The sequence below is a fragment of the Rhinatrema bivittatum genome, chromosome 6 (assembly GCF_901001135.1).
Source record: "Rhinatrema bivittatum chromosome 6, aRhiBiv1.1, whole genome shotgun sequence".
Lineage (NCBI taxonomy): Eukaryota > Metazoa > Chordata > Amphibia > Gymnophiona > Rhinatrematidae > Rhinatrema > Rhinatrema bivittatum.
The window spans coordinates 35,802,468-35,826,888 of record NC_042620.1 but is presented as its reverse complement, the minus strand read 5'-3'; the positions used below and the strand labels follow the sequence as shown (position 1 = coordinate 35,826,888).

At 45.6% G+C, this 24,421-nt stretch overlaps 1 protein-coding gene across 1 annotated transcript; it reads right to left on the bottom strand.

The window, feature by feature from the left end:
• Positions 1-1,678: 1,678 nt before the first annotated feature.
• UMPS (uridine monophosphate synthetase) lies at positions 1,679-18,883 on the bottom strand. The gene is made up of 5 exons (XM_029605246.1): positions 18,658-18,883; positions 11,161-11,314; positions 8,459-9,130; positions 2,818-2,993; positions 1,679-1,837 (listed from the first exon to the last, which is right to left on the bottom strand). The coding sequence occupies exons 1-5, from the start codon at positions 18,805-18,807 to the stop codon at positions 1,694-1,696; spliced, it is 1,296 nt and encodes a 431-aa protein (XP_029461106.1). The 5' UTR covers positions 18,808-18,883; the 3' UTR covers positions 1,679-1,693.
• Positions 18,884-24,421: the final 5,538 nt, after the last annotated feature.

Sequence of the window (24,421 nt, the reverse complement as noted above, 5' to 3'; positions counted from 1 at the left end):
AGGTTTTCACAACTAAAAAAAAACTCAGCTTTAGATATAATTAAACCTCATCGGTCCTTTGTGCTGTGAAAACAGCCAAAGGGATTACAGGAGATCCCGTCTACATCGGGAGCCACAAAAAAAAGAGAAGGGGTCAGATCTAAAGTGAGTGACTACAGTGCCTGCAGTAAGGGAGTCTCTTTTTATTTTAAAAAATTCTTATATTCCGCCATTCCAAAAATTATTTTCAGAGCACAGAACATATTAAAGTAACATATTAACAGAACACAATAGGAACATACTGAAAATAAGAAGACAGATCATGGTAAAATAACTACCTAATACAAGCAGTGCTTCATTACTAAAAGAATCAATGCGCACGAGACAGCTCCCCCCAGTCATCTCTTTCAGCATCACCTCTGCTACATTCTTGAGAGCAATTGTGCTTGCTGGTGGGTGGATTCTTCCTAGGATAACATCTGGACTACCCTGAGATTTATCCAAAGATTATCTGTATGACCTTTCAGGACCGCACCGGCCTTTTCCCTTCAGGTCGCTAGAGGATCACAAACGGCTTCCAGTGGCTCAGCCTGATCAAAAGAAAAAGTCACCAGGATGCCCCTCGTGATGCTCCATGAATAATTGTTTAGATGAGTCAGGCTTAAGCATGACTGCTCAGCACAAACTTTTATAAAAGCACTGGACAGTACTGCACATGCCCCGTTGAAATTACCTAGAAGGGGTTAACACACTAGCTTATTCTTGGGTTCTGGCTATTTTACAATCAGATCTTTCCATCTGACAGCAGCGCACTCAAACAAACCCAGATCCCCAACATATCAGAGGCTGCTAAATCCAAACCACAGATGCCTTCCTGCATGCCCTGCACTTAATCCGGCATTCTCTCTTTCCTCCGTCATTCAGACTGCTACCTCTTGACCTTACTTTTGCTTTTCTAAAGTTCATTGCAATTTTTAATACACTAAAAGGGTACATTCTCCCCCCTCTCCTACCCCCAAATCCACATTCAGGGGAAACTGTGCACAGATACTTGTCCTGTGTAGCAGGATCTATAAAGTTATTGCTGTTTCTCTCTCTACACAGAGGGCTCCTGGATCCTTTACTTCCCACACCTGATTTGGTGAGGCACAGTTGGCTGGGTTTTCAGGATATCCACGATGAATATGCATGAGATCAATTTACATCCATTGGGTCCCTGCAGATCAATGAAGTTTTCGCTGTGGCTGTCTTGGAAACCCAACCACCTGTCAACTAGGACAGGTTTGGGAAGCTCTGCTTTAAACAGAACCATGTCCAAATCAGAGAATACATTGTAAAACATATGATCGCAATGTCTGGTCGGTCACGATACTTCAAGCACCGGAGACTAGGACAGGGTGAGAGGCTCTCTGTGGTTACATCCATGTTGTTAGGCAGTGATTAGATTGGACTGGTCTAAATGTGTAATCTGGAAGCTCGCATTGCTGAAGTAAGACCAGAAAATAATAAAATCATTCTGAGTAAATCAAAACCTTCACATCTGTTCTCCCATTGGACCCGGACCCCAGATACTCCAAATGTACAAAGTTTAACCTGCTAGAAGAGACAATATACCAGGCCCACCAAACATTCCTACTTACGGAGGGAACTTTCCTTGGTTTTACCAAATGTTAAAAGCCTTAAGTTAACTGCAGTGAAAGCCAAGGTATTCTTGTCAGATGGCCCAGACACCCGCACACTCACCTCCGGCTTGCATCTGAACACCGGGGGTCAGGTGAAGGAACTCGGGTCTGCTGCTCACTCTGGAAGCCGAAATAAATCCAAAGACAAAATCCCGATTTTCTTCTGCCATCTTTACCTAAATATTACCCCACACACAAAAAAAAAAAAGAGAAGGTTATTCAGTTCTGCTCATTACCCTCGAAACAAAGCCTAATTAATCCCGTGTCATTTCTCTCTTCTAAACCACCCGACCTACTTCCTTTAAAGATCTAAGTCAATCCAAACACAGAAATCCAAAGTATTTTACATATTAAATATATTCATGGAAAGCTGAAGTGTTTTTTTTTTTATTTTGATATAAACACCCAGTCACCCCCCAATAAGAAAAAAAAACTGTAATGTAGTATAGTGAATACAGCACAAATTCAGTTCCAAACACCCATCCACCACTCTGACTTTGTGTCACTTAAGCCCCTTGTGCGTGAGACAAACTGTAAGCTTGGCAGACATTGTAAAATCATGAAGAACACACAACCCAGTGACACCACAAGCCAGGGTGGTACCAGCAGGCTAAGCTTCCCAGAAACCAACTGGATCAGCGCCGGCGGTGGCTGGGTGCTGTCTGGAAGGGCTGCTAGGAGGCCAGTTGTTCAGGCAATAGTCTTGCTAGTACTGGTAGTGTTAAGATGATTAAAAAACGCTCTGATGAGGTATCAGAGTGTGGAAGGACAAGTGTGGGATTGTGTGTGGAAATTTGTAGGCTTATCCGCCCAGAATGGTATCAGCACTACCTCTCTTGGATAAAGAGAGAGGTAGTGTAAGCAGTCAAGCTTCTATGCCTGGCAGTAGGGATAGGAATAACATGGCAGATTGGACAGGCACATTGGTGTTTTTCTGCCATCATCTACTAGGTTACCAAATTATCTCGTATGGTGCTTTGTATCCAGATATAAAAAGTGTGTGTGTGTGTGTGTGTGTCTGTGTGTGTTCCTCCCACAAACTATATTTTAACAAGGTGAGAAGGGGCAACCCGCAGAGCACAACCTCTGTGATCCTTGAGTGGCACAGTCCAGCTTAGAGAAAAGCCGAAGACTCAAAAGGAAGGCGTCTACTTACTGCAGCATTAGTGTAATCACCAGTGGCCAGCGAGCCGTGGGAGCTCATCTCTGCTATGAGAAGGCAGCCTCTTTGTAAAGGAAGTCCAGCTTCCTTCAGCCCTTTCAGGACCCCAGGGCCAGGCACCACGTGTGCATTCACGATATCGGACCAGGAAGCAATTCTGAATACGCCACCTGACAGGAGAAAAGAAGCGTGCCATCAGAAGGACCCACAGCCCTGGTCTGTACAACCTCATCCTTCGCTACACAATGGAAGCCCTGAAAGGTTTCTGCCGCATGGTCATTTGTTGCTCAGGTTGGAGATCACCAGGGCAGCTGTTTCTATTAGTAAGAAGTCGTCTGCATTTTTACAGCACCTTTCATCCCAACAGGATCCCGACTCACTCTATACACCTTATGAATCTGCATGAGTATATAAAGTGGCCAACTGCTGCGTCCCCCTCCCTCCACGCCATTCTCCCTTCCATGGCGTTTGAGCGAGACTTGAAAAGACAAGGACAAGCTCGGAGACGATCAAATTACATACAAAAGACATACAATTATTGATCCCTCTCAGCACAAACCAAACCTCAACCATTAACAACCTCAACATAAGGAAAAATAGCCAACTGGTTACATTCAAACTAAGCCTAAACTCCAACCCCCAAAAAAAGACAGAGCTGCTATAGACTGGGAAAAGAGAACCCAGCCACCTGCTCCCAAAAATGACCCTCAAAGAACAACCGTAATCGTCAGCTCACAAGTACCGAGCCTCCCAACTCACCACCAAAGCCCAGATCCAAGCAATGTCCATAAACGGATTCTTTTTTCCATCTCCACCAGCTCTGCCACCTTCAAACACTCTTGGACCACAGAGCCTTTGCAGTTGTTGTCCAGGTTTCAATAAACCTCCCTTGCTGAGTAATTTAGCTCCCTCTACACTGGAATCCCTAACTCCCTAAATTGCAGCTGAGGTTCCTACAAAAAAACACACTGCAGCCCGCCTGATAGCAAAGACAAATGAACCATATAATCCAGGGCTTCCCAAGTGGTGGGTCGAGACCCCAAATGGGTCATACATCCTTCAGTTGGGGTCACTCTTTAGGTGCCAGCAGCATTAGTAGTGGAAGTCAGCACGGGGGCCTGTAAATAAGCGCACGCTCATAGGCTGTGCAGTGGCACAGCCCTTGCATGAATTTCTGCAGCTGCAGGAAGCCCGGGGGCAAGGAGGGATCAGGGCTCGCGCAGGGTCTGATGTGATCTGCACACGGCAGCAGCCATGAAAGTAGGGGAGGGCTATGTGTATGGCCAGTGGAGATTTTCACTGCCGCCCTCCCCTCACCAACCACTGAACCCAACCAAGAGAAAAGATGTTGTCCCCGTCATCAGCCTGCTCTCCCTTCCCACTGTCATCATCTGCCCAGAGCCCAAAGGAAACTTTTTAGCATGGACTCTGGCCAGGGAGATGTTTGGAAGAGGGGCTATTTGAAGAAAGGGATGAGAGGCAAGAGGGTATTTTAGTGTTGGATAAGGTGGGGAGGGATTACTTCTGGAGAGTGAGAGAGAAGGAATGACAGAAGAAGAACAACTGAGGGATGGAAAAAGAATTGGAGATGTGAAAAAAGTTGGAGGGAGGAGATGAAGCTGGAAGGTTAGAGAGAGAGAGAGAGAGAGAGAGAGAGAGGAGGGAATGGGAGATGGCGTGAGAGGGAGCAGATGACAGGGAATTAGAGATACAGAGATTGAGAGAGGGGAGGAGGTTAAGAGAGGGCATTAGATGGAGTACAGGAAGGGTGAGAAGGAGTGATTGATGGAGGGGAACGGCATTCACTGCCAATTTGTGTTTGGTCACCCTCTGGGCATACTCGGGAACTCTCCGGAATTCTGGGTCAGCACCCGATAACTTCGAGTGCCCTGCTGCAGAAGGCCGTAAGAAAGAGGGTCTGGAGCAGCGCGGGCTCAAGGAAGGACGAGCGTCAGCACCTGTGCCTCAGGAAAAATGACGTGAAAAGCGAGATGAGCAGGAGCGTTGCCCTCCCCCACGGGAAACAAGAAACTGCAGACGCAGGAGCAACAACATCAGGCCATGCACTGAAAATAAAAACAAGGGCAGAGCAGCCGGAGGAGGAAGTGTAGCACATGTCCTGCGGGCCTGGGGAGGCTCCTGTGGCTAATAAGAATCGAGGTGAGAAGAGAGAATGTGAGTGCATGTGTGTGTGTGGAAGAGGGAGAGAAGTAAATGAGTGAGTGAGTATGTGTGTGTGAGTGCATTCATTTATGGGCCTATGTAGAAAAGGGAGAGGAGTGAGCGTGCATATATATGTATGTATGTATGGAAGAGGAAGAAAAGTGTGTGCGTGTGGAAAACAGGAGTGAATGCATGTATGTGTGTGGAAGGAGAGAAGAGAGTGAGTGTGTGTAAAAGGGAGGGGAGTGAGTGAATGTGTATGTGGACAAGGGAGAGAAATGAATGGGTATGTGAGAATGAGCACGTATGTGAGTGAATGAACATGTGAGAGAGAAAGCTTCCGCACCTGCTGCTATCGCCTCCCTCCCCCGACAATCTCAGGGTGACAGGAAATCAAACGTTCCCAGGTATGCCTCTGGGGTCATGTGAATTATCAAGTTCCAAAATGGGGTCACTTTGGATAAAAGTTTGAGAAGCCCTGATATAATCACTGTTCTAAAAACCCTATACTGGCTCCTGACACTCTAACACACCCAATTCAAACTCTTATTCCTCACCTAGAAAACACTCAAAGGCCTAACCATAATCTACCTCAGGATCTCTCACTCCCTATTTGCCTGGTTGCCCTCTGCGTTCACAAATCCAGGCATGACTGGAAGGGGCCATCCCAAAAATGAGAGGAATCACCAACGCTGGAAAGAAAACCTTTGCGGATTCAGCCCCAGCACTATAGAACTCCCTCCCATCTCACGACAGATTGGCCCCAGATCTTACATCCTTCAAGAACTGGTAAAACTCTGGCTCTTTGAAGCAGCTTTAAGCTCCAACCACTGAAACAACCTACTAAAACAGCTATTACTTATGATAGGCGTGTTATAAGAAATTTGAAATAAAGCTCAGTACTTTCATGGGACTATTGACCTGTGTTTAACCTGCAGTCTAATCAATAAACACTGAGGGGCGGATTTTCAGAGCCCTGCTCGCCTAAATCCGCCCAAAACCGGGCGGATTTAGGCAAGCAGGGCCCTGCGCACCGGTGAGCCTATTTTACATAGGCTCACCGGCGCGCACAGAGCCCCGGGACTCGCGTAAGTCCCGGGGTTCTCCGAGGGGGGCGTGTCGGGGGCGGTCCCGGTCGTCACGGCGTTTAGGGGGCGTGTCGGCAGTGTTTTGGGGGCGGGTACGGGGGCGTGGCTACGGCCCGGGGCGGTCCAGGGGCGTGGCCGCACCCTCCGTACCCGCCCCCAGGTCGCGGCCCAGCGCGCAAGAGGCCCGCTGGCGCGCGGGGATTTACGCCTCCCTCTGGGAGGCGTAAATCCCCCGACAAAGGTAAGGTAGGGGAAGGTGAGGGGAGGGCAAAAGGAAGTTCCCTCCGAGGCCGCTCCGAAATCGGAGCGGCCTCGGAGGGAACGGGGGTAGGCTGCGCGGCTCGGCGCGCACCGGCTATACAAAAATCGATAGCCTTGCGCGCGCCGATCCAGGTTTTTAGCAGATACGCGCGGCTCCGCGCGTATCTACTAAAATCCAGCATACTTTTGTTTGCGCCTGGAGCGCAAACAAAAGTAGGCCTATTCGCGGAGTATGAAAATCCGCCCCTGAGTTATTACTTCAATGAGTATCTGCAACATGCTCTGCCCCAATAATGACTAAAGACTTACCCATGCATAGTGTACCCATGCATAGTGTATGTGATGCACCTTTCTTCAGCAATACTATTTAATTATTTTAATTCCATGAGACTTTACTGTTAACGTGCATCTCACACAATTGCTCAGTGCTATCTCTAACATCCACTCATGGTGAACCCTGTGGCCACTCAGGAGGGTCCTGCTCAACACTGCCTGCACCAGACCGACACACTAGTAGTCTCCCACCCATCAGCTGGGTTCCCATTTGCCTCTGGGCAAATACCTTGCCTCCAAGCTATTCACTAGTGATTTCTGGACTTACAGACTCCACACAACCCAGAGGTCACACAGTTCCTAGAAAGACACCTACAGACCAAATACAGAAAATACTGGGATCATAAGTCAGTCTCAGGACAGAGCTAACAAACTAAAGAGTTTATTAACAAAAAGCAGGAACAATGAATGAGAAAAAAATAAATAAATTTGCGAACAGTAACAGGTAAAACAACAAGGATTCATATAGAAAACACTAACTAAGCACTTTCCATTATACTTAGCAATGTCTGGGGAGCTTCAGGAAAGGGCTATCCACTGGAGCTGGAACAGGGCCTTAGCACAGAGATCTGGTCTTTCTGTATTCTCAGTGAAGACTAGAGAATTCTAGCAACTTTAGGACTAGTTCTCATAGTACAAAATAATCCAACTAGTATTGGCTTTCTGACCAAGGGCACTGCAGAATATGCTAGTCTTATAGCTCCCTAAGGAGATTATGCTGCTCAAGTCTCACTCCAAGCAGAGCAAGCATCCCAAGCCTCAGTTTGAACTACACTGCTGTGAAGGTCAACCACTACCTGCAGGCCAGATCAAAGGTAAGTTGAGCTTTCTCTGGAGAAAACAAGACATCACAGCACATAAAACCCTCATTTCATCTCATGTACTATCTGTAATATGCCTTGAACCTCCTGGCTGGAAAAGCATGTCATAAATGGAGGACTGATCTGACTGCAAGGTCGGGCAGGTACACTGTGGCGACAGTTATGCGACATGAAAATCACAAGAAACCAATCAAGTTCACACCACAGCAAGTCAAAAATGTTATCTGCACCCAAGAGGGAGAATCAGATCTAAGATGGTGTTTACCTTCTAAATTCTGTCCCTATGATCAGAAATCTAGATAGAATTAAGCGATTAAGGGCCTTGTGAGGGTAACCAGTAAGTCACATCTGTTGTGATTAAAAAAATAAAAATAAAAAATACTGAGAAAGAAAATGAAGCAGAGGCCCCAGCAGAGCTAAGGCTTCCAGCCTCCCATTCTGGGACAAACCCAAGAGCTAAGCCAAAATGACGACCACCCCAACAAATGTTTGCGTGGAGAGAAGACCTATCTAAAAATAAGGTGAAACCTATGAGGACCACTGAAGTCCCTTTCACAGGCTGCACCAAGGTCATGTCCTCGGGCGTCATGAAGGAGCCTTACTAGTATGGAGAGCATGCGTCTTCAAACATTCAGCGGTCTTATAAAAAAGCAAAGCCGTTCTCTATCCATCCAAGTACCTTGTTCATTTTCTTTTAAGCCTGTCGGGCAGGCTATCTTGCAAAGTCTTTAGAATTTCTGTTGGCGCTCTCTGCTGTAAAATGTAAAAGCAAAGCCACCTCAGGTTTTAAGATTCACCTTAAGTCAGAAGGAACCAGGTGCCCTGCCTCTCATTCAAAGGTTTCTAAACGGGGGAGTTTCATCTTCTGACACTCTTACAAGCCCTTCCTGGCCCATCTGAGTCCCTTCCTCACAGGCTGAGATATCCTGCACAAGAAAAAGATCAAAATGAGAGAACTGGTAACGTTACCTTCATACTGGTGTTTCACTGTGTTCCCGATATCCGCAAACTTACGATCTTCGAAAATCAGAAACTCGTGCCGATCCGCAAGCGTCCGCAGCTCCTTCACCAGATCCGGCGTGAAGTCGCTCAGGATGTCTACGTGAGTCTTCAACATGCAGATGCTGGGCCCCAGAGTGCCAGCCAGCTGCAGCAGCTCTTTGGGGTCCGTGACGTCCGCAGAGAGGCACAGGTTGGTCTGTTTTTTATCCATCACTCTGAGGAGCTGGGCTGCCAGAAGGTGGATGCCTGGAAGCTGTGCGCGAGCTGCAAAGCTCATCTCGCTGCACCTTTTCTTCGCTGGCATGGGACCGTTCTGCTCTGCGCGCGTGAGAGTGCTGGTCTCCTGAATGAACTTCCTCACTTTCTCCACCATCTCAATGTCAATCTTCCTCTGCTGATGGAGGACCTCCAAGAGCTTTGATAGCGTACACACTGAGTGCAAGCGGATACCACGTTCCGCCAATCTCGCCTCCCCGCCTTGCTCTCGGTTCACCAGCACAATGGCATCAGAAACCTTCATCCCCTCATTCAGGAGGACATCGACAGTCTCCAAAATACTTGATCCACTGGTGACCACATCTTCAATGATCAGACAAGTTTCTCCTGGCTTAACTGCACCTTCTACAAGACGTTTAGTACCTGTACAGCAAAAATAAAAAAAACATTCATCAAGCCATAATTAGTTAAAACAGATATAGTAAAAGTTCTGTTGTTCTGCCCTGAAAACAAATTGTTTTCACCTCAAAGACAAGCTACTCTGCAATAAACATCGTAGTAACACATTGCAGTAGGTCAGTAAATTGTCAGCCCTGGCTGATACTGGCAGGTTGTAGACCAGTCAGCTTGTAAAATCACCACTAATGCCATCAAAACAACCAATGACCAAAAGCAAAATGTAAAAACACAAAGAATTTGACCGCACTGGGGAGACGAGCAGAACCAGAACTCGGGATTAAGATTAAGGATTACTGTCCGGATTCCACAGAGTTTGGTCCGTGCTGAGTTAGGGGCTCTGTAACCGCAGCCAAGTCTGTTTTCCAGATCTCTCATCACAAGTATCGTTACCCAGTTAGTTACTCTTAGGTAACTCGAGGCAGACCGACAAAGTGATGTGTCTGTGATTAAATAGTCATTAACAGAACAGGAAGCAGAAACCCCAGAATCCAGACTGTAATCTGGAATCCTAGAGCCGAGTTTCCACTTGCTTTTGGTCATTGGTCTGATAAGAAAAGCAGAAATAGGGGCCCCTAAGGAACCTACCTCTACAAAGCATTATCTGTACAAAATTACTGCAGAGGATGAAATATGACAGCAGATAAGTGCTGTAAACCCCATTACTTTCAGGTAAAATGCCACAGACCCACTTCTTCTCTGTCTTTCCTTCACTACTTTTTAACGAAGGATTCTCTATGCCTATTGTCAGCATTGCACGGCACTGTTCAGCCAAGCTCTTGGGCCTACCCAATACATTTCAGCTCTAACCTGACCCACTAACAAGGCCTGAACTAATACTTCTGGGAAAATATTGCCCAGTCAGAAAGCTCTGATCCTCAGATGTCAGTGTCCTGCCTGCCTGACTTGTCTGTTGGATCTCTCATTTTTAGTTTAAACCTAACTTAACCCTAAATTTCGGGCAGCTTCTAAGCTCCAGATGCAGCATCCCAAGACATAAGAACATAAGAAGGTGCCATGCTGGGTCAGACCGAGGGTCCATCAAGCCCAGCATCCTGTTTCCAACAGAGGCCAAACCAGGCCACAAGAACCTGGCAGGACCTCCCGTCACTGCTGCATTTCCAGCCCTTCTACTAAAGCATTTTTCCCTAGAGACATAAAATTGGACAAAAACCTTCAACAACTAATCCCCTGAACTGCTGAAGTAATTTAGATAGGACCCGCATCGCACGACTTGTGCTCTTAAGTAGATCAGGACTTTGGTATTACAATGACCCAACAGGTACTAGTTCTGGCTCAAATGGGACCGCACCCAGCCCTGCCTCTCCTGCAGTTAACTGCTCTTACCTAGGAGGTTCCCCATTAGAGAGCTGCTCCGACATAGCCCTGTACAGACCCAGAGCTATGGCTTCAAGCTATCTATTCCCCTGCTGGCATAGGATGATGAACTAACACCCGCATCATGCCCACGGGGGCAAGCGGTATCACAGTAAGAGAAAAAGTTACTTTGCCGGGGTACATCTCCTCGTGCGCCACTAAAAGGATGAACAATTTCCACGCGCACCATGCAAAACACTTTCTATTCTATCACAATAATGAGTCAATTTCCAGATTCTGTATTATCATCATCATCATGGCAAAAGGCTTTCCATGGCAACCTCATAAGGTTGGCCCGACGAGGAGCACAGCCACTGAGCCCACGTTGTATATTTTATTACCATTAGAGTCCGATTCACTAAGGCTCGTTTCCTATTCTGTCTCTAAGGGATAAAACAAACAGCAATCAGGCCCCTTAGTGACACATCTCTAGGAAAACACTTTAAAAAGTTTTTATTCCTTATTTCTTCAAATACTGTCCTCTGCTCATACAGCATAAGGAATGATAATGTTCTATCGCTATATTCAGAAACCCTTGTGAAACTAACTTTACAAACTTTGTATAAACCACTTCAGAGGAAAAAAAAATCAAATTAAAAAAAAGAACAGTAAAAGGTTACCGTAATCTTTGGCTTCCTTTCTTCTAATGAGCATTGGTTTCTGATGAGTTGAGCATATGATGGTAGCCAAAGGCAAGGCAGTGTAAGGAACCCCACATACACAGTCATAGGTGACTGCAGCAGCCTTTGCAGTTTGAAACAAGAGATCTGCAATCTTAAATTAAAAAAAAAAACCAAAAACAAATGTCCATTACTGTATTTCATTGTTTAAAAGCACCAAACACTGCTATACAAAAAAAGATGAGAAAACAAAAAATGTACAAGATGCAAACAATGCAAGCAGAAAGGGTTGCCCAATCCCTCCAGCCTTACCACCGTCACATTAGAGGGTATCCTCATAGTGTTACTGTACACACGGCTTTAGTAACCAGCAAAAATCAGCTCCACTAATCTAACCTACAGACGGTCTGGCACATATAAACACCTTTTAGGTGATAGATTACATGTCAGCCACCAGACAAAATGATTTGAAAGAACGTATGCTGGAACAGTTCTAAAAAACTGGACTTCAGGAAAATTATTACAAGTCCCGAAGACAGATGCAGGTGGCACCCGAGAGACTAACCAATTTATCGGGCATGAGCTTTTGGAGGACAGAGTCCACTTCATCAGATGCACAAAGCGTGGTACTGGAGGTGGAAAAATATGCATGAAGGAAAAGGCAGAGCAGGGTATGTAAAGGGAGTGTTAATAAGATTTACCCCTCAGCCTATTAACAACTGAGGTAAGTGAGAAAAGACAGAATGATCTGAGAACAATTAAGTTCATAGATTGCAGCAGTGTGCCAATAAGCATTATCTCTGTTCATGTTAAGTTTTTTTGAGGAGTTCCAATTCAGCAGTTTCTCGCTGGAGTGTCCCCCTGAAGTTCCTCTGTAGGAGTATGGCAACCTTAAGGTCAGACAATGTCCTGGAAAGCTGAAATGTTCTCCTATTGGTTTCGGAATGTTGCTGGTTTGTTTTTTTTAATTCTTTATTTATGAATTTTCAACTTACAATAAGTATCATTCAAATTTACATTATTCAAAAATCCTTTGAATATTTTTTAGGTATACAAGATATCCCAATATTAATCCAAAATAATTTTTAAATTCACAACATAATAGCATATCTTATAACCAATTACCAAACAAAATGGGGAGCATTGAGCAAATCAAATATTTAAACTAAATACTCAAAAATAGCAGGAATTGTAGATATTACATTATTAACCAACTGGTAGTTAAATTTCGGTCTTCCTTTGCTTCCTTCGCTCCTCCAGGAACTTTTCTAAACTAAGTGGATCATAATACACATATCTAGCTCCTTCCACCCGCATGACACACTTACATGGGAATCTTATCATTATCTGTATCCCATGTGTCTTAGCTTTTTTAGCCAAGGCAATAATTTTTTTTCTTTTTTCTTGTGTCTCCTTTGAAACATCTGGATATATCCAAATTTTCTGTCCCAGGTAGAGGGAGGATCTCTTCAACATAAAGGCTTTCAAAACCTTATCCCTATCTATAGAGTTTTCAAACTTAACCAAAAGGGTTGCTCTCATCTCTACCTGAGAAGAGTACGATGATTCAATTAACTCTGTTATATTTAAGGATTTATCCACCTGCTCCGAAGAACTAATTCTCTTTTCATTAATAAAGTACACATTAGTTATTTGTGGTAATTGATCTGGCTGCCATAACAAATTTTCCAAAAAATAATTTTTTAGTTGTTCCTTGGGAGATACCATTCTACATTTAGGAAAATTAACAAATCTTAGATTTACATATCTGACCTGGTTTTCCAAGACTTCAACTTTTTTACTTAAGGCTATTTCACCTTTAATAATAGATGATTGCACTTTTTCTAGTGAGGATATATCCTCTTGTACTTTATTTAACACCGTCCCACAGTTTACTACCATGGGGTTTAAATTTATCAATACATTTTGCATCTCTTTAATGCTATTACTTAATTTCAGAATATTATTTTGCAAAGTGTTCATTGCATGCCAGAGCGTTTCCACTGTCACTGTTTTAGGATTGCTAGGTAGGGCCAAGGGCGGTAGAGAAAACTCTTTAACTTGTACCTGGTCCATATTGTTTCTCAATGGGGGGCTTAATACAGAGCCAATTGATGATATACAGATCCTAGAGCTTTCTAGGATCTCTCCAGCTCCTCTCACCTCCTTAAAGGATAGGGTTCCAACTTCCCTTTCCTGATCTTGATTCTGCTGCATTACACCTTTAGGGTCCGCCTCGATCAAGCTCAGCTGTGTCAACGATGTCCGTATATCAGCTGAGCCAGAGACCTCAATAGGTATATTACTACTCGGGGGTGGAGGAATAGTTGGTGCCCCGGGACTCAAGCTCACTTCTCCCAATAGAGGTGGAGTTTGCTCTCTCACTACCTCTATAGCGGGATACTCCGGAGTTATTGAATCTACAGGTGAGTAAAAGTTAGTCAAAATTGTTTGCACTGGGGAAGGAATCGCTGGTGTCGAGGCTTCCAATCGCACCTTCCCCTTCCGCTTAGTATGCGGCATATTTACATAAATACTTCAAGATAATATCTCAAAAACATAAGTTGAAACTTCTACTCACAGTTCCTGCTAGTAACCTTCAGATATGGAGTTAGAGCGTTTGGCAGGCTTTACAACCCCTTCCACTTCAAGGAGGGGAGGCGCCTTCGCCGGTCTAAGCCGCGCGCCCCTTACGGAGCGCGCGGTTTAGGCAGCGTGCACCGATGGCGGCTGTGCGCCATCTGGCTGTGATTTTATATGCAGACATGCTCCTCCTGCGACGTCCAACTCCGCCCTCTCGCTACCGGGAGGGGGGAGGGTCAGGTCTTTTTGCTGCAGAGTCCACCAGCAAGTCCTGGTTGTTCCGTGGAGATTTTATTCCAATATAGGTAGGAGTTGGTACCCCGTCACGCTCTCTCTTCCGGGCTCCCCGAATGTTGCTGTTTCTAACATCATCAATTTCCTGTCCATTCATTCTTTTTCTTAGCAATTTACCCATTTGCCCTATATCAACAGCAGAGGGTCACCGCTGGCAGGTGATGGCACATATTACATTGGAAGAAGAGTAGGTGCATGAGCTTCGGATGTGGTTGATATTGTTGAATCCTGTGATGTGTTGCCTAGGTTAATATGGAGACAGAGTTGGCATCTGGGTTTCTGGCAGGGTCTGGATTTATACAATTTGTGGTTGCTGGTGAGTGTCTGTTTTGAGGTTGGGGGCAGTCAATAAACCAGGTTAGGACTGCCACCCAAGGCCTGCAAGAGGGTGATATCATTGTCCAGGATGGGTTGTAGATCCTTGATATGCTTCAGTGGTTTCAACTGGGAAGTATAGGTGGCAACCAGGAGGTGCTCTGTTATTTTCTTTTTTGGGATGATCCTGTAGCAGAATGTTCCTAAGTATTTGTCAGGCTCACCCGATCTGTTTTCTTACCTCATTGGGTGAGTGCTGTAATCCCAAAAGTGTCCATGGGAGTCCCCCTCTGAAGTGATTGTATCATGGGGCTTGGTTGATGGGGGAGAGGAGTGGAAATTGGAGGCATGTAGGTAAGAATGACACAGTCAGTGGGTTTCCACTATAATGTGATTCTTATGTGTCCCTCATGTAATTAGGCAGTGGTATCCAGAAAGTGGACTCTTCTAGGCTCATGTTAATGATAGGGGTTGTTAAATTTTCAGTGGAATCCGATAAGGGCTTCAAGCTCTGTGGGTCCAGATGATGAAGATGTCATCAATGTATCTTAGGGAGAGGAGCGGGCTGCTAGGTGTAGGAGTTGAGGAAGCGCTGTTCTAAGTCAGCCATGAAAACGTTGGCATATTGTGGAACAATGCAGGTACCCATGGCATTGCCGTTGACTTGCAGATTCAAGTTCTCTCCAAATCTGAAGAAGTTGCATGGGAGGACAAAAGTAGCAGAGTTTGCTGGCCAGGTCGGCCGTAGTGTCATCTGGGATGATATTCCTCATGGCTTGTAGTCCATCTTTGTGGGGTTATAGCTGTAAAGCACTTCAACATCCATGGCTGCCAGAATGGTGTTGTCTGGCAGGTGACCAGTAGAGTGGAGCTTCTTAGAAAATCAGTGGTTGTCATAGCTAGGAGTGCTGGTGGTGTAGAGTCGGAGGATAGAGTCAAGACACTCCTCCTGAGAGTGTGCTGATGCTAGAAACAATCGTCTCCTTATATACTAACGTGTCTCATTCCACAGCTCTTCTGACAATTGAGGAAACTCTTAAACACAATATGGAAGGTTCCAGAATTCCATTCTGGTTCATACATGAAATAGCCAAACTTGTCATTCAAAACAACTATTTTTCTTTTAACACCCAGTTTTACCTTCAAATCCATGGCATAGCTATGGGGTCTTCCGCAGCCCCCTCTATTGCTAACCTAGTCATGGACAGATTTGAAAGACTTCACATCTATAGCTCACATTGGTTCAATGCTGTGTCTCTCTGGATCCGCTATATAGATGATCTTCTCATTTTCTGGACACAAGACATCATGTCCCTTCAAGAATTCACCACCTGGATAAATACTGTAGATACGGACCTTAAATTCACCACACATTTCAGCAACACACAGTTATCATTCCTAGATATCTCTATCACTATTCATAACCAACATTTACACACATCTATCCATCGCAAAGAAACTGAAAGGAATAATTTACTCAGATACCATAGCTTTCACCCGAGAGCATTCAAACAAGGCTTGCCAGTCAGCCAATTTTTTAGACTCAGACGCTTATGCTCGTCGGACAAAGACTTTAAATTCCAGGCGAGTATACTGGCGGACAGATTTTTTTCAAGAGGATATCCCTATTATGCAGTATATAAAGCTTTTAAAAGAGCATGGCATTCACCACGGACAGCCCTCCTGCAATATAAAACACGGGATCCTGTTTCGACAGATATTTGTGTGCTTACACACACGGACAAATCGTACCTGATCATGCAAAGCATAAAAAGACACTGGCATGTCCTCCAATTGCATCATATTTTCTCTGAACACCCACTTTTCGCATATCAACGAAGCAAGAATATAAAAGATATTGTTGTTCATACAGCTGTCACCCTGCAGAACCCAGCAAGACAGCATGGCAACCATTCAAGTTGTGGCAATTGTGAAATGTGTGCTATCACTATGGAAGGACCCTCATGGCAACACCCCCGTACAGGTTACACTTACTACAAAAGATCGGAGACCACCTGTAACTCTACCTTTGTGATATATCTCATCCAATGTCCCTGCCTATTAACCTATGTAGGACGCACCAGCAGGAAAATTAAAACACGCCTCTTTGAACATCGTAGCCGTTTAAAAACAGCAAATTTAGAGGCACCCATGGTCGACCATTGTATTAAATTTGGCCACACTTTTGATCAATTACGGTGGACCGTCCTTGAACAAATCACACCTAGCCTGCGCGGAGGAGATTTTAAACAATTGCTTAACATCCGGGAACAGTGGTGGATTTTTACTTTAGAATCCCAAACACCTTCAGGTCTCAATGACTCTGTAGAATGGTCATCACTTATTTAATCTATTACCAATCACAGTATCTGTTTAATTCAATTGATTTGACGTCATCATTAATTGTTTTTGCCTGCAACGTTGGGTATATAACTAGCATTCCAAAATGGCGGATCCTGCTGCCTGACTTTTGCCGCAGCCGAGTAGCAGAACAAGCCGGCAGTCTTGGGAATAGTAGGTTAGAGTTGCCACCAGTTCATGAATCAGTTTGTTTTAATACAGGATGCATTAATTTTGCTTTATTATATTCACAGTACTGGCACACTGCAGCCCCTGAAGAAGGTTCTCCAGAAACATGAGCCGTGTCGGGCTAATACGCCAGTGATACATCCCTACTGCACAACCTGCTAAGATAAGTGTTTATCCTACTTACTACTTGTAACGGACACAAAGTGTCAGTACTATAAATAGACAGTGAGACCAATGATTATAAATGTTTAGACGGTGCAATATTGAGTTTATCACCGCACGATTAAACTACTGGCATTGAGGGGGACATATTCAATAGCCTGCCGTAGTACATATGAGGTCTCACCGTCTGTTAATTAAACAGGCCTCGGTAAATTTTGATGGTAGAATATGATGGTTGTTTGAATATCTACTTGAAGAATTCATCATAAAATCAACAGTTCTAAATTTATACGTAGAAACAATCCAGGAGCATCCAGGGTTCCCTGGTTTGTGTATTTTGCATACAGCCTGGTTGAGGCTCCTGGGATGTGTCTAGGTAAATCTTTTGGCATATTCCAGTGGGGAATCCTTTCAGGAGATTACATAGTTCCCTTTGGTCATAAGAACATAAGAAATTGCTATGCTGAGTCAGACCAAGAGTCCATCAAGCCCAGCATCCTGTTTCCAACAGAGGCTAAACCAGGCCACAAGAACCTGGCAATTACCCAAACACTAAGAAGATCCCATGCTACTGATGCAATTAATAGCAGTGACTATTCCCTAAGTCAACTTGATTAACAGCAGTTAATAGACTTCTCCTCCAAGAACTTATCCAAACCTTTTTTGAACCCAGAAATGTTGTGTTTCTTTGCTTTTCATTGTGTAGTCCACTCTGTCAATGACAACCATGGCTCCTCCTTTGCAAGCTTCCTTGATAACTATGTCTGGACTGTTTTTGAGGCCATGAATGGCTTTGGGTTCTATGCAACTGAGGTGGTTGGGCAAGTGGTACTGTATATTAATTCTCTCAGACTGGGCACTTCGCTGAAAGCATTCTATGTAAAAATCAAGTCCAGTGTTAATGCCCTGGAGTTGATTTATATATATAATGATGTTCACCAGTGTAGACACCAGGATAATGTGCTGAACTTAAATATGCACTTAGGGACAACAGAAAAACAAGGAAATTTCATTAAATATTCAACATACACAGATATTGTGTATGCCCTAAAAATGTATTTGACTCTTGGAAAGTTACCTCAGATGGCAAGACACAAGTGTGGGAGGTGTCACAAATCAAAAAAAATACATTTTTACATATGATACAGAGCTGTCAAGAACTGGAATTCTGTAACCAGACAATTAATATATAGAGAATACTTATAAAAGTCAATGCATAAGTTCAAAACATTTATCTATCAGATCCAAGTTTTACGTGTGGCACTTTTTATTAACCAAGCAAATATCATCAGTACACTGGGACAAGTAGTGCGATTGCTATTAATGCACTTGAATGCCTGAAATAAAGATCCATAAACAAAAAAAAAAAAGTAAGCCGATACTTATGTTAACATATTTCTTGATTAGTTTTCGGGAGCTATACCACATTCATCAGATCAAAACAATTTTGTAAAACTACAATATCCCAAAATATGGATGTGCCAAAATTGAATAGACACGGCCAGCCCCTGGCAGCCTTCCGTATAGAACGTGACCAATTTCTTGATCCTTTACTCCTCCGCAGCTCTCTACCCTGCCCCCATTCTCAGCCGCATTCAGGTCCGCACTCCTCACCTGATTCATCAGCAATGGATGCGACACGACCACCCGCAGGTCGAAATAAACCGGAGATGTGATGCCACTCTTCAGCACGAAGGAGCCGAACTTCAGGGCCTGCACCTCGTACAGGCAGCCGGCGAGCTCCGCCAAGGTAGGGGAGTCCATGGCCGCAGGCAACAGCCCTCCGACACGCGGTGCCTACCAGGGTGAAAGCCAGCAGCCTCCACTTCCTCCTGGTGACGTAGCCACGCCCATCGACCAATGATATGTGGGGCGGGCCAGCAGTCAGAAGGGCTAAATGAAACACCATTGGCTGTGTCTCACCCAGCCCCTCTGACTGCTGGCCCGCCCCTACATATCATTGGTCTGTGGGCGTGGCTGCGTCATTAGGAGGAGGCGGAGAAAACGCGGAAGAAAAGTGATCTCGAAAGCAAGGTTAGTCCCAGAAAGGAAAGGGAAGAGGAGGGGGAGGGTAGCGAGTCAACGTCTCTGCTAAGGCATGCGGCAGGCAGGGGCAGGGGCAGGGGCACGCGCACGCGCAGCAGGTTCCACGTGCGTACCAAGGGAAATACCGCAGCTCCTTCTCTCCTCCTTTAAAATTCTTCATGTTGGAGCGGAGGGCTACAAGTCATAGGAATCGTACGCAAGCGGAAGTCTCGGTTCGGAACCAGAAGGCTGTCCTGAAAACCGCTGCGTTCCCGCATTGGAAGCGAGCTGCTGTAGCCAGCGTGGAACAGTTTTATGAATTGCTGCCTGCTTTTTGTTCTTTTTTTAATCCCTTAGTGATCCAGTCACTTAACCTGCTATAGATTCCTCACTGTAAAAACAAACATGTTTGGTGGTCAAGAGTATGGCATGTTCCATTTAATGGAGCACCACTTTCACAGGGTGCCCTGATGGAATGTGCTTTCAAGGCTCTGTACAGAGAGACCCCCCTAGAATTTCCACTCCAAAGGCCAGGGAGGGAGTGTGTGCGGAGAGCACCTGCAGACCCAAGGGAGGGGAAACCCAAGTGGAAGTTTTTCATTCCTACTGAATTTCTGCGAGTCTATAGGTTGAGGACGAATAGGCGTGAGAGTTTCCCAAGAATGGCAAGAAAGCTCTTGCTGTAAGCTCTTGCTGTAGGGGGTTTCCTGCTTCCTGCCTGCCTGAATTATAGAGCTGTGAATGAGGGCTACCCCGTAAATGGACATTGTCAATAGATTTCTGTGGAAAGTTTTGTTCAGTAAAGGTTTATTTGGAACAGTATTTGGGAGGGTGTTCAGATGATTGTATCCCAGGGGCCTAAGAAGTGACACTTCACCCACGAACCACACCCAGTGCCCTCCTCTATAGTGGGGACCCAGGAAGGAATTTACACAAGTTCCGGTAGTATTTAGTCTAGCTGCTAGGATTTTTCTGAATATTTAGGAGTGAGTCTGCAAGACTCATAGTGTGTGGAGAGTATTTACCATGATGTCAGCTTCCATTATTGTTCTGGGTGATTGACTCCTCCCTTCTAGTATGATGATCCCTTTAGCCAGTGAAATTGATAATTGGGTTGATGCACCTCCATTATTGCTCTCTGCTTTAACTGCAGGGGGAAAAGAGGAAAATGGGAATCAGTTTCAGACAGCAACCAAGGACATTGAATTTTAAGGTCTGGGAAAACAAGCATGGGGGTAACTTGCTGATGCGGCTGTTACTGCCCTTAACCAATAAGCCTGATACTTGTGATGCAGCTCCAACATTGCTCTCTGCTTCAACGGCAAGAGGTAATGGGGAATTGGACTCAGTCAGAAACCAGCAAGGGCCCTGACTTTGATGGTTTGGGAAACTAAGTATGGGGGAGTCTTGTGTGGCGTGGCTGATGCTACCATAAGCTTGCTGGGCAGACTGGATGGACCGTTTGCTCCTTTTCTACTGTCATTTCTATGGGTTCTAAACTTCTTATGGAACCTGGTAGTAAAATTGGAGAAACCTTTTAGTAGTTCCTGGGGAGTTAAAAATCTCCATGCTTGCCCTCTAGTTGAGACTTTAGAAACGAGAGCACTCATCTCCTGCTGTCTACACAGCCTAACCTCCGAGTCTTCGGTCTGTGAATGCAGTTCCCCCTCTTTCGCTTCCGCTTCCGATTCCCTAATGGGAAAAGCTTCCTCCCCTAAGGGCTGGGGTCCCGACACCGGGGAGACATTCTCCCCTTCAGTTCCCAACGTGCTCTCTTCCTGCAGCCGAGGGAAGGTCCGGCTTTCCCTCCCGAAAAGGGAGAAAGAGGGCGGGTGGGTCGCCCGGCGCCCCGGACGGATCGCGGTCCTCGGGGGTCGCGGAAAACGGCGGGCAGGCGCCGCCTTCCCGGGACGCGGAGCCGTCCGGCAGAGCACCCTTCCCTCTGGGTTCCAGGTACCTGGCGCCTTTCCCACCCCGGGGGGGCAGGCGGAGGTTTGAAGACTCGAGCGGCCCGACGCGGCCGGGGCGAGCGGTGCCGAGGAGTAGTATAATGGGTACACGATCAATCAAACTGATTGACAGGTGAGATAAGGATGACAGCAGCCAATCAGCGTTCACTTCCGGTCTAAGCCCCGCCCACGCCCCGCCCACTCCCCATAGAAGTGAATGGGGGCGTAGCCACGCCCCCTCCCGCCTCCTCCCGCCCTCGACCACGCCCCCAACCACACCCCTTCCGCCACAGGCCCCACCCCTTCCGCAGCCAATCAGCATTCACTTCCGGTCTAAGCCCCGCCCACTCCCCATAGAAGTGAATGGGGGCGTAGCCACGCCCCTCCCGCCTCATCCCGCCCTCGACCACGCCCCAGGCCCCACCCCTTCCGCCCCAGGCCCCACCCCTTCTGCCCCTGGCCCCGCCCCAGACCCTGCCCAGACCCCATCGATGCTCCTCCCCTCCCAATAGAAGTGAATGGGGAGCCCCTCCCACCCCCAAACCGCCCCCCATGATGTCACGGATGACCCCGCCCACACCCCAACCCCAAGCCACACACCCCTGTGACGTAGCGGGTATGACATCACCGGAAGTCCACCCCACACCGCGCCCCCAAAAACACACCCCCTAAAACGTCATCAGAAAGGGTCCTGTCGCTTTTTTAATGATGTCAGTATTAATGGACTCTGGCTGTTTTTGATGATTTCACCGGAAGTACAATACAAAAGTCCCGAAATATGCGCTCCTAGAACCTCCTGATGCCTTTTTAATGATGTCGGAGCCAGTAGTATGCTTTTAGGAGGCAGGAAAACTGCAGGAAATATGCTTTTTTTCTAGCCACTCTGTTTTTAAAAAACCAAACAAAATACAAGCTGATAGGAGGCAGAAAAACAGTGGCTCGTTCTGTTGACAAGGATTTGGTTTTTTTTTTAAAACAAGTGATTGAAGCTACCGGTGGTGAATTGCATGAACTGCAGGATCAAACTTTGCAAAAGACAGGTTTTTTTTTTTTTTTCCAAAAGACTAGGGACCGGGTAGTATAAAGGGTACGCTGTCACTCAAACCCCCAAGCCAAACCCCCCAGTGATGTCACCAGAAGCCCAAGCCCACCCCTCCAAGCCCTTGCTGTAGATAGGCATGCCCCAATAAAAAAATTACCAGAGAGCAGGCAGGAAACTGTGACTCATTCTGTACACAGAGACGGAGAATCCAATTACACCCCTTCCCTCCGCCCCCTCTGCCTCAAGCCGGCCTTCCCCCAGACCTAAATCTGAGCAGAGGATAATTGAAAGCAGTGGGGGGTGCAGGTTTGCAATGGTGAAACACAAGGCTTTAGTTTTGTTTTAAAAAAAAACAGACTTCTGTATTTTACAGCCATATAAAAAACAAGAATGCACCAGCGGATCTTAAAGAAAATTTATAATGAGCCAGGAAATACCGGCAGTTTTGGCGGTATAACACCTCTTTTGCAGGCAGCTAAAGCATGTATGCCGTCTGTGACCAAGAAACAAGTGATTGATTGGCTTACAGAACAAGATGCTTATTCTTTACACAAACCTGCTAGGGTACGATTTAAAAGAAATAAAACCATAGTGTCAGATATAGATTGGCAATGGCAGGCAGATTTGGTTGATATGACAGCCTTGTCTGGTTATAACAGAGGCTACAAATACATTTTGACGGTGATAGATGTTTTGTCAAAATACGCATGGGCTGTGACCCTAAAAACAAAAACAGGTCGTGAAGTGGCAGAGGCCTTTGAAAATATATTTAAAGGTGGTCGTGTTCCCAACAAAATACAAACAGACAGAGGTAAAGAGTTTTTAAACAGATCTGTGAAGAGTTGTTAAAATACAGGGGCATTCAGCATTTTGTGACCAACAACGATGTTAAGGCAGCAGTTGTGGAGAGATTTAACAGGACTTTAAAATCCAAAATGTGGCGATACTTTACAGCGCGCAACACTTTTCGCTATGAAGATGTGCTTCCGGCTTTTATGAACAGTTACAATCGCAGTTTTCACAGAACAATACAGGCCCGCCCCATCGATGTAACAACCTCAAACTCACTGCGGTTCTGGAAAGTAATCTACGGCAATAACAACAAACATGAAACTGCTAAGCCTTTTTTAAAAAAGGGGGGATCATGTTAGACTGTCAAAAACTAAAGGGAAATTTGAAAAAGGTTATGAACAAACATGGACAGATGAGATATTTATAATTACTGACGTCCTAAGCAGGGGACAGAAAACAGTGTACAAGATACAAGATTATGGTGAGGAAACCATTCAAGGTTCTTTTTATCCTGAAGAATTACAGAAAGTCAGCCCTCAACAGGACAGAATATACCGCGTTGATAAGGTTCTAAAGGTAAAAGGGAGAGGTAAGAACAAGCAGTGCTTTGTGAAATGGCGAGGATGGCCTGAAAAATTTAACAGCTGGATAAAAGCATCAGAGATTCAAAACATTTGATTTGAAAAGGCCTTGTCTCATAAAAAGAAAAAAATGAATGAAGGGGGGATTTTACGTAACGCTGCCTAGTAACGCCTCTGTGAGAATATTTCCACAAAACAACAGCTCTAATTTCACCACACAATTAGCTAGACCTTTGGACCTACAGGGCCCGTGGGAAGTGGGTCTGGTGGAAATACAGTACCCGAACACATGGGATAATATTAAAGAAGACCATAAATATGTTGTCACCACTGGTGAAGGAAGCACAGAGCATCACTTTGTTGTACGAAGAGGGTATTATGCAACCGTTCAAAACCTGACGGATCAAATGAACCACGACATGAACAGTGTCCTCAAAGCCATGGCACCACGAATCATCTATGACCCCAATATCCGAAGAATCAAATTAAAGTCAGAGGACAAAGCAGTAATTTCCGCAGGGGGTGACTTAGCGACCATTTGGGGCTAGAAGCTAAAACGAATACGAACCGCTCGCTATTTCCAACGGATATCACAGGAGGGTTTAATACCCTATACCTGTATACGGATATTGTAGAGCACCAGCTGGTGGGAGACCATTTTGTGCAGCTGCTTCGTTGTGTTCCCACTAAAGGGGGTAAGGACGAGTTTATCACCTTCACTTATGATAAACCGCATTATGTTCCTGTGAACAAGCAGCACATAGACACCATAACATTTGAAATAAAGACGGACCAGAACCAACACGTCTCATTTCGCTATGGGAAAGTGATCCTTAAGCTACACCTGCGACCCCGGAAAACTATTTTTTAAAATGGTTGTGGTTAAATACTATGGGGACCCTGGCGCATACAGAAATTACTATGCAGCACAGGCCGGTGAAGGCCTTTCGGGGTATTACGGTGCTCCGGTCATGTACGGGCTGGGATAG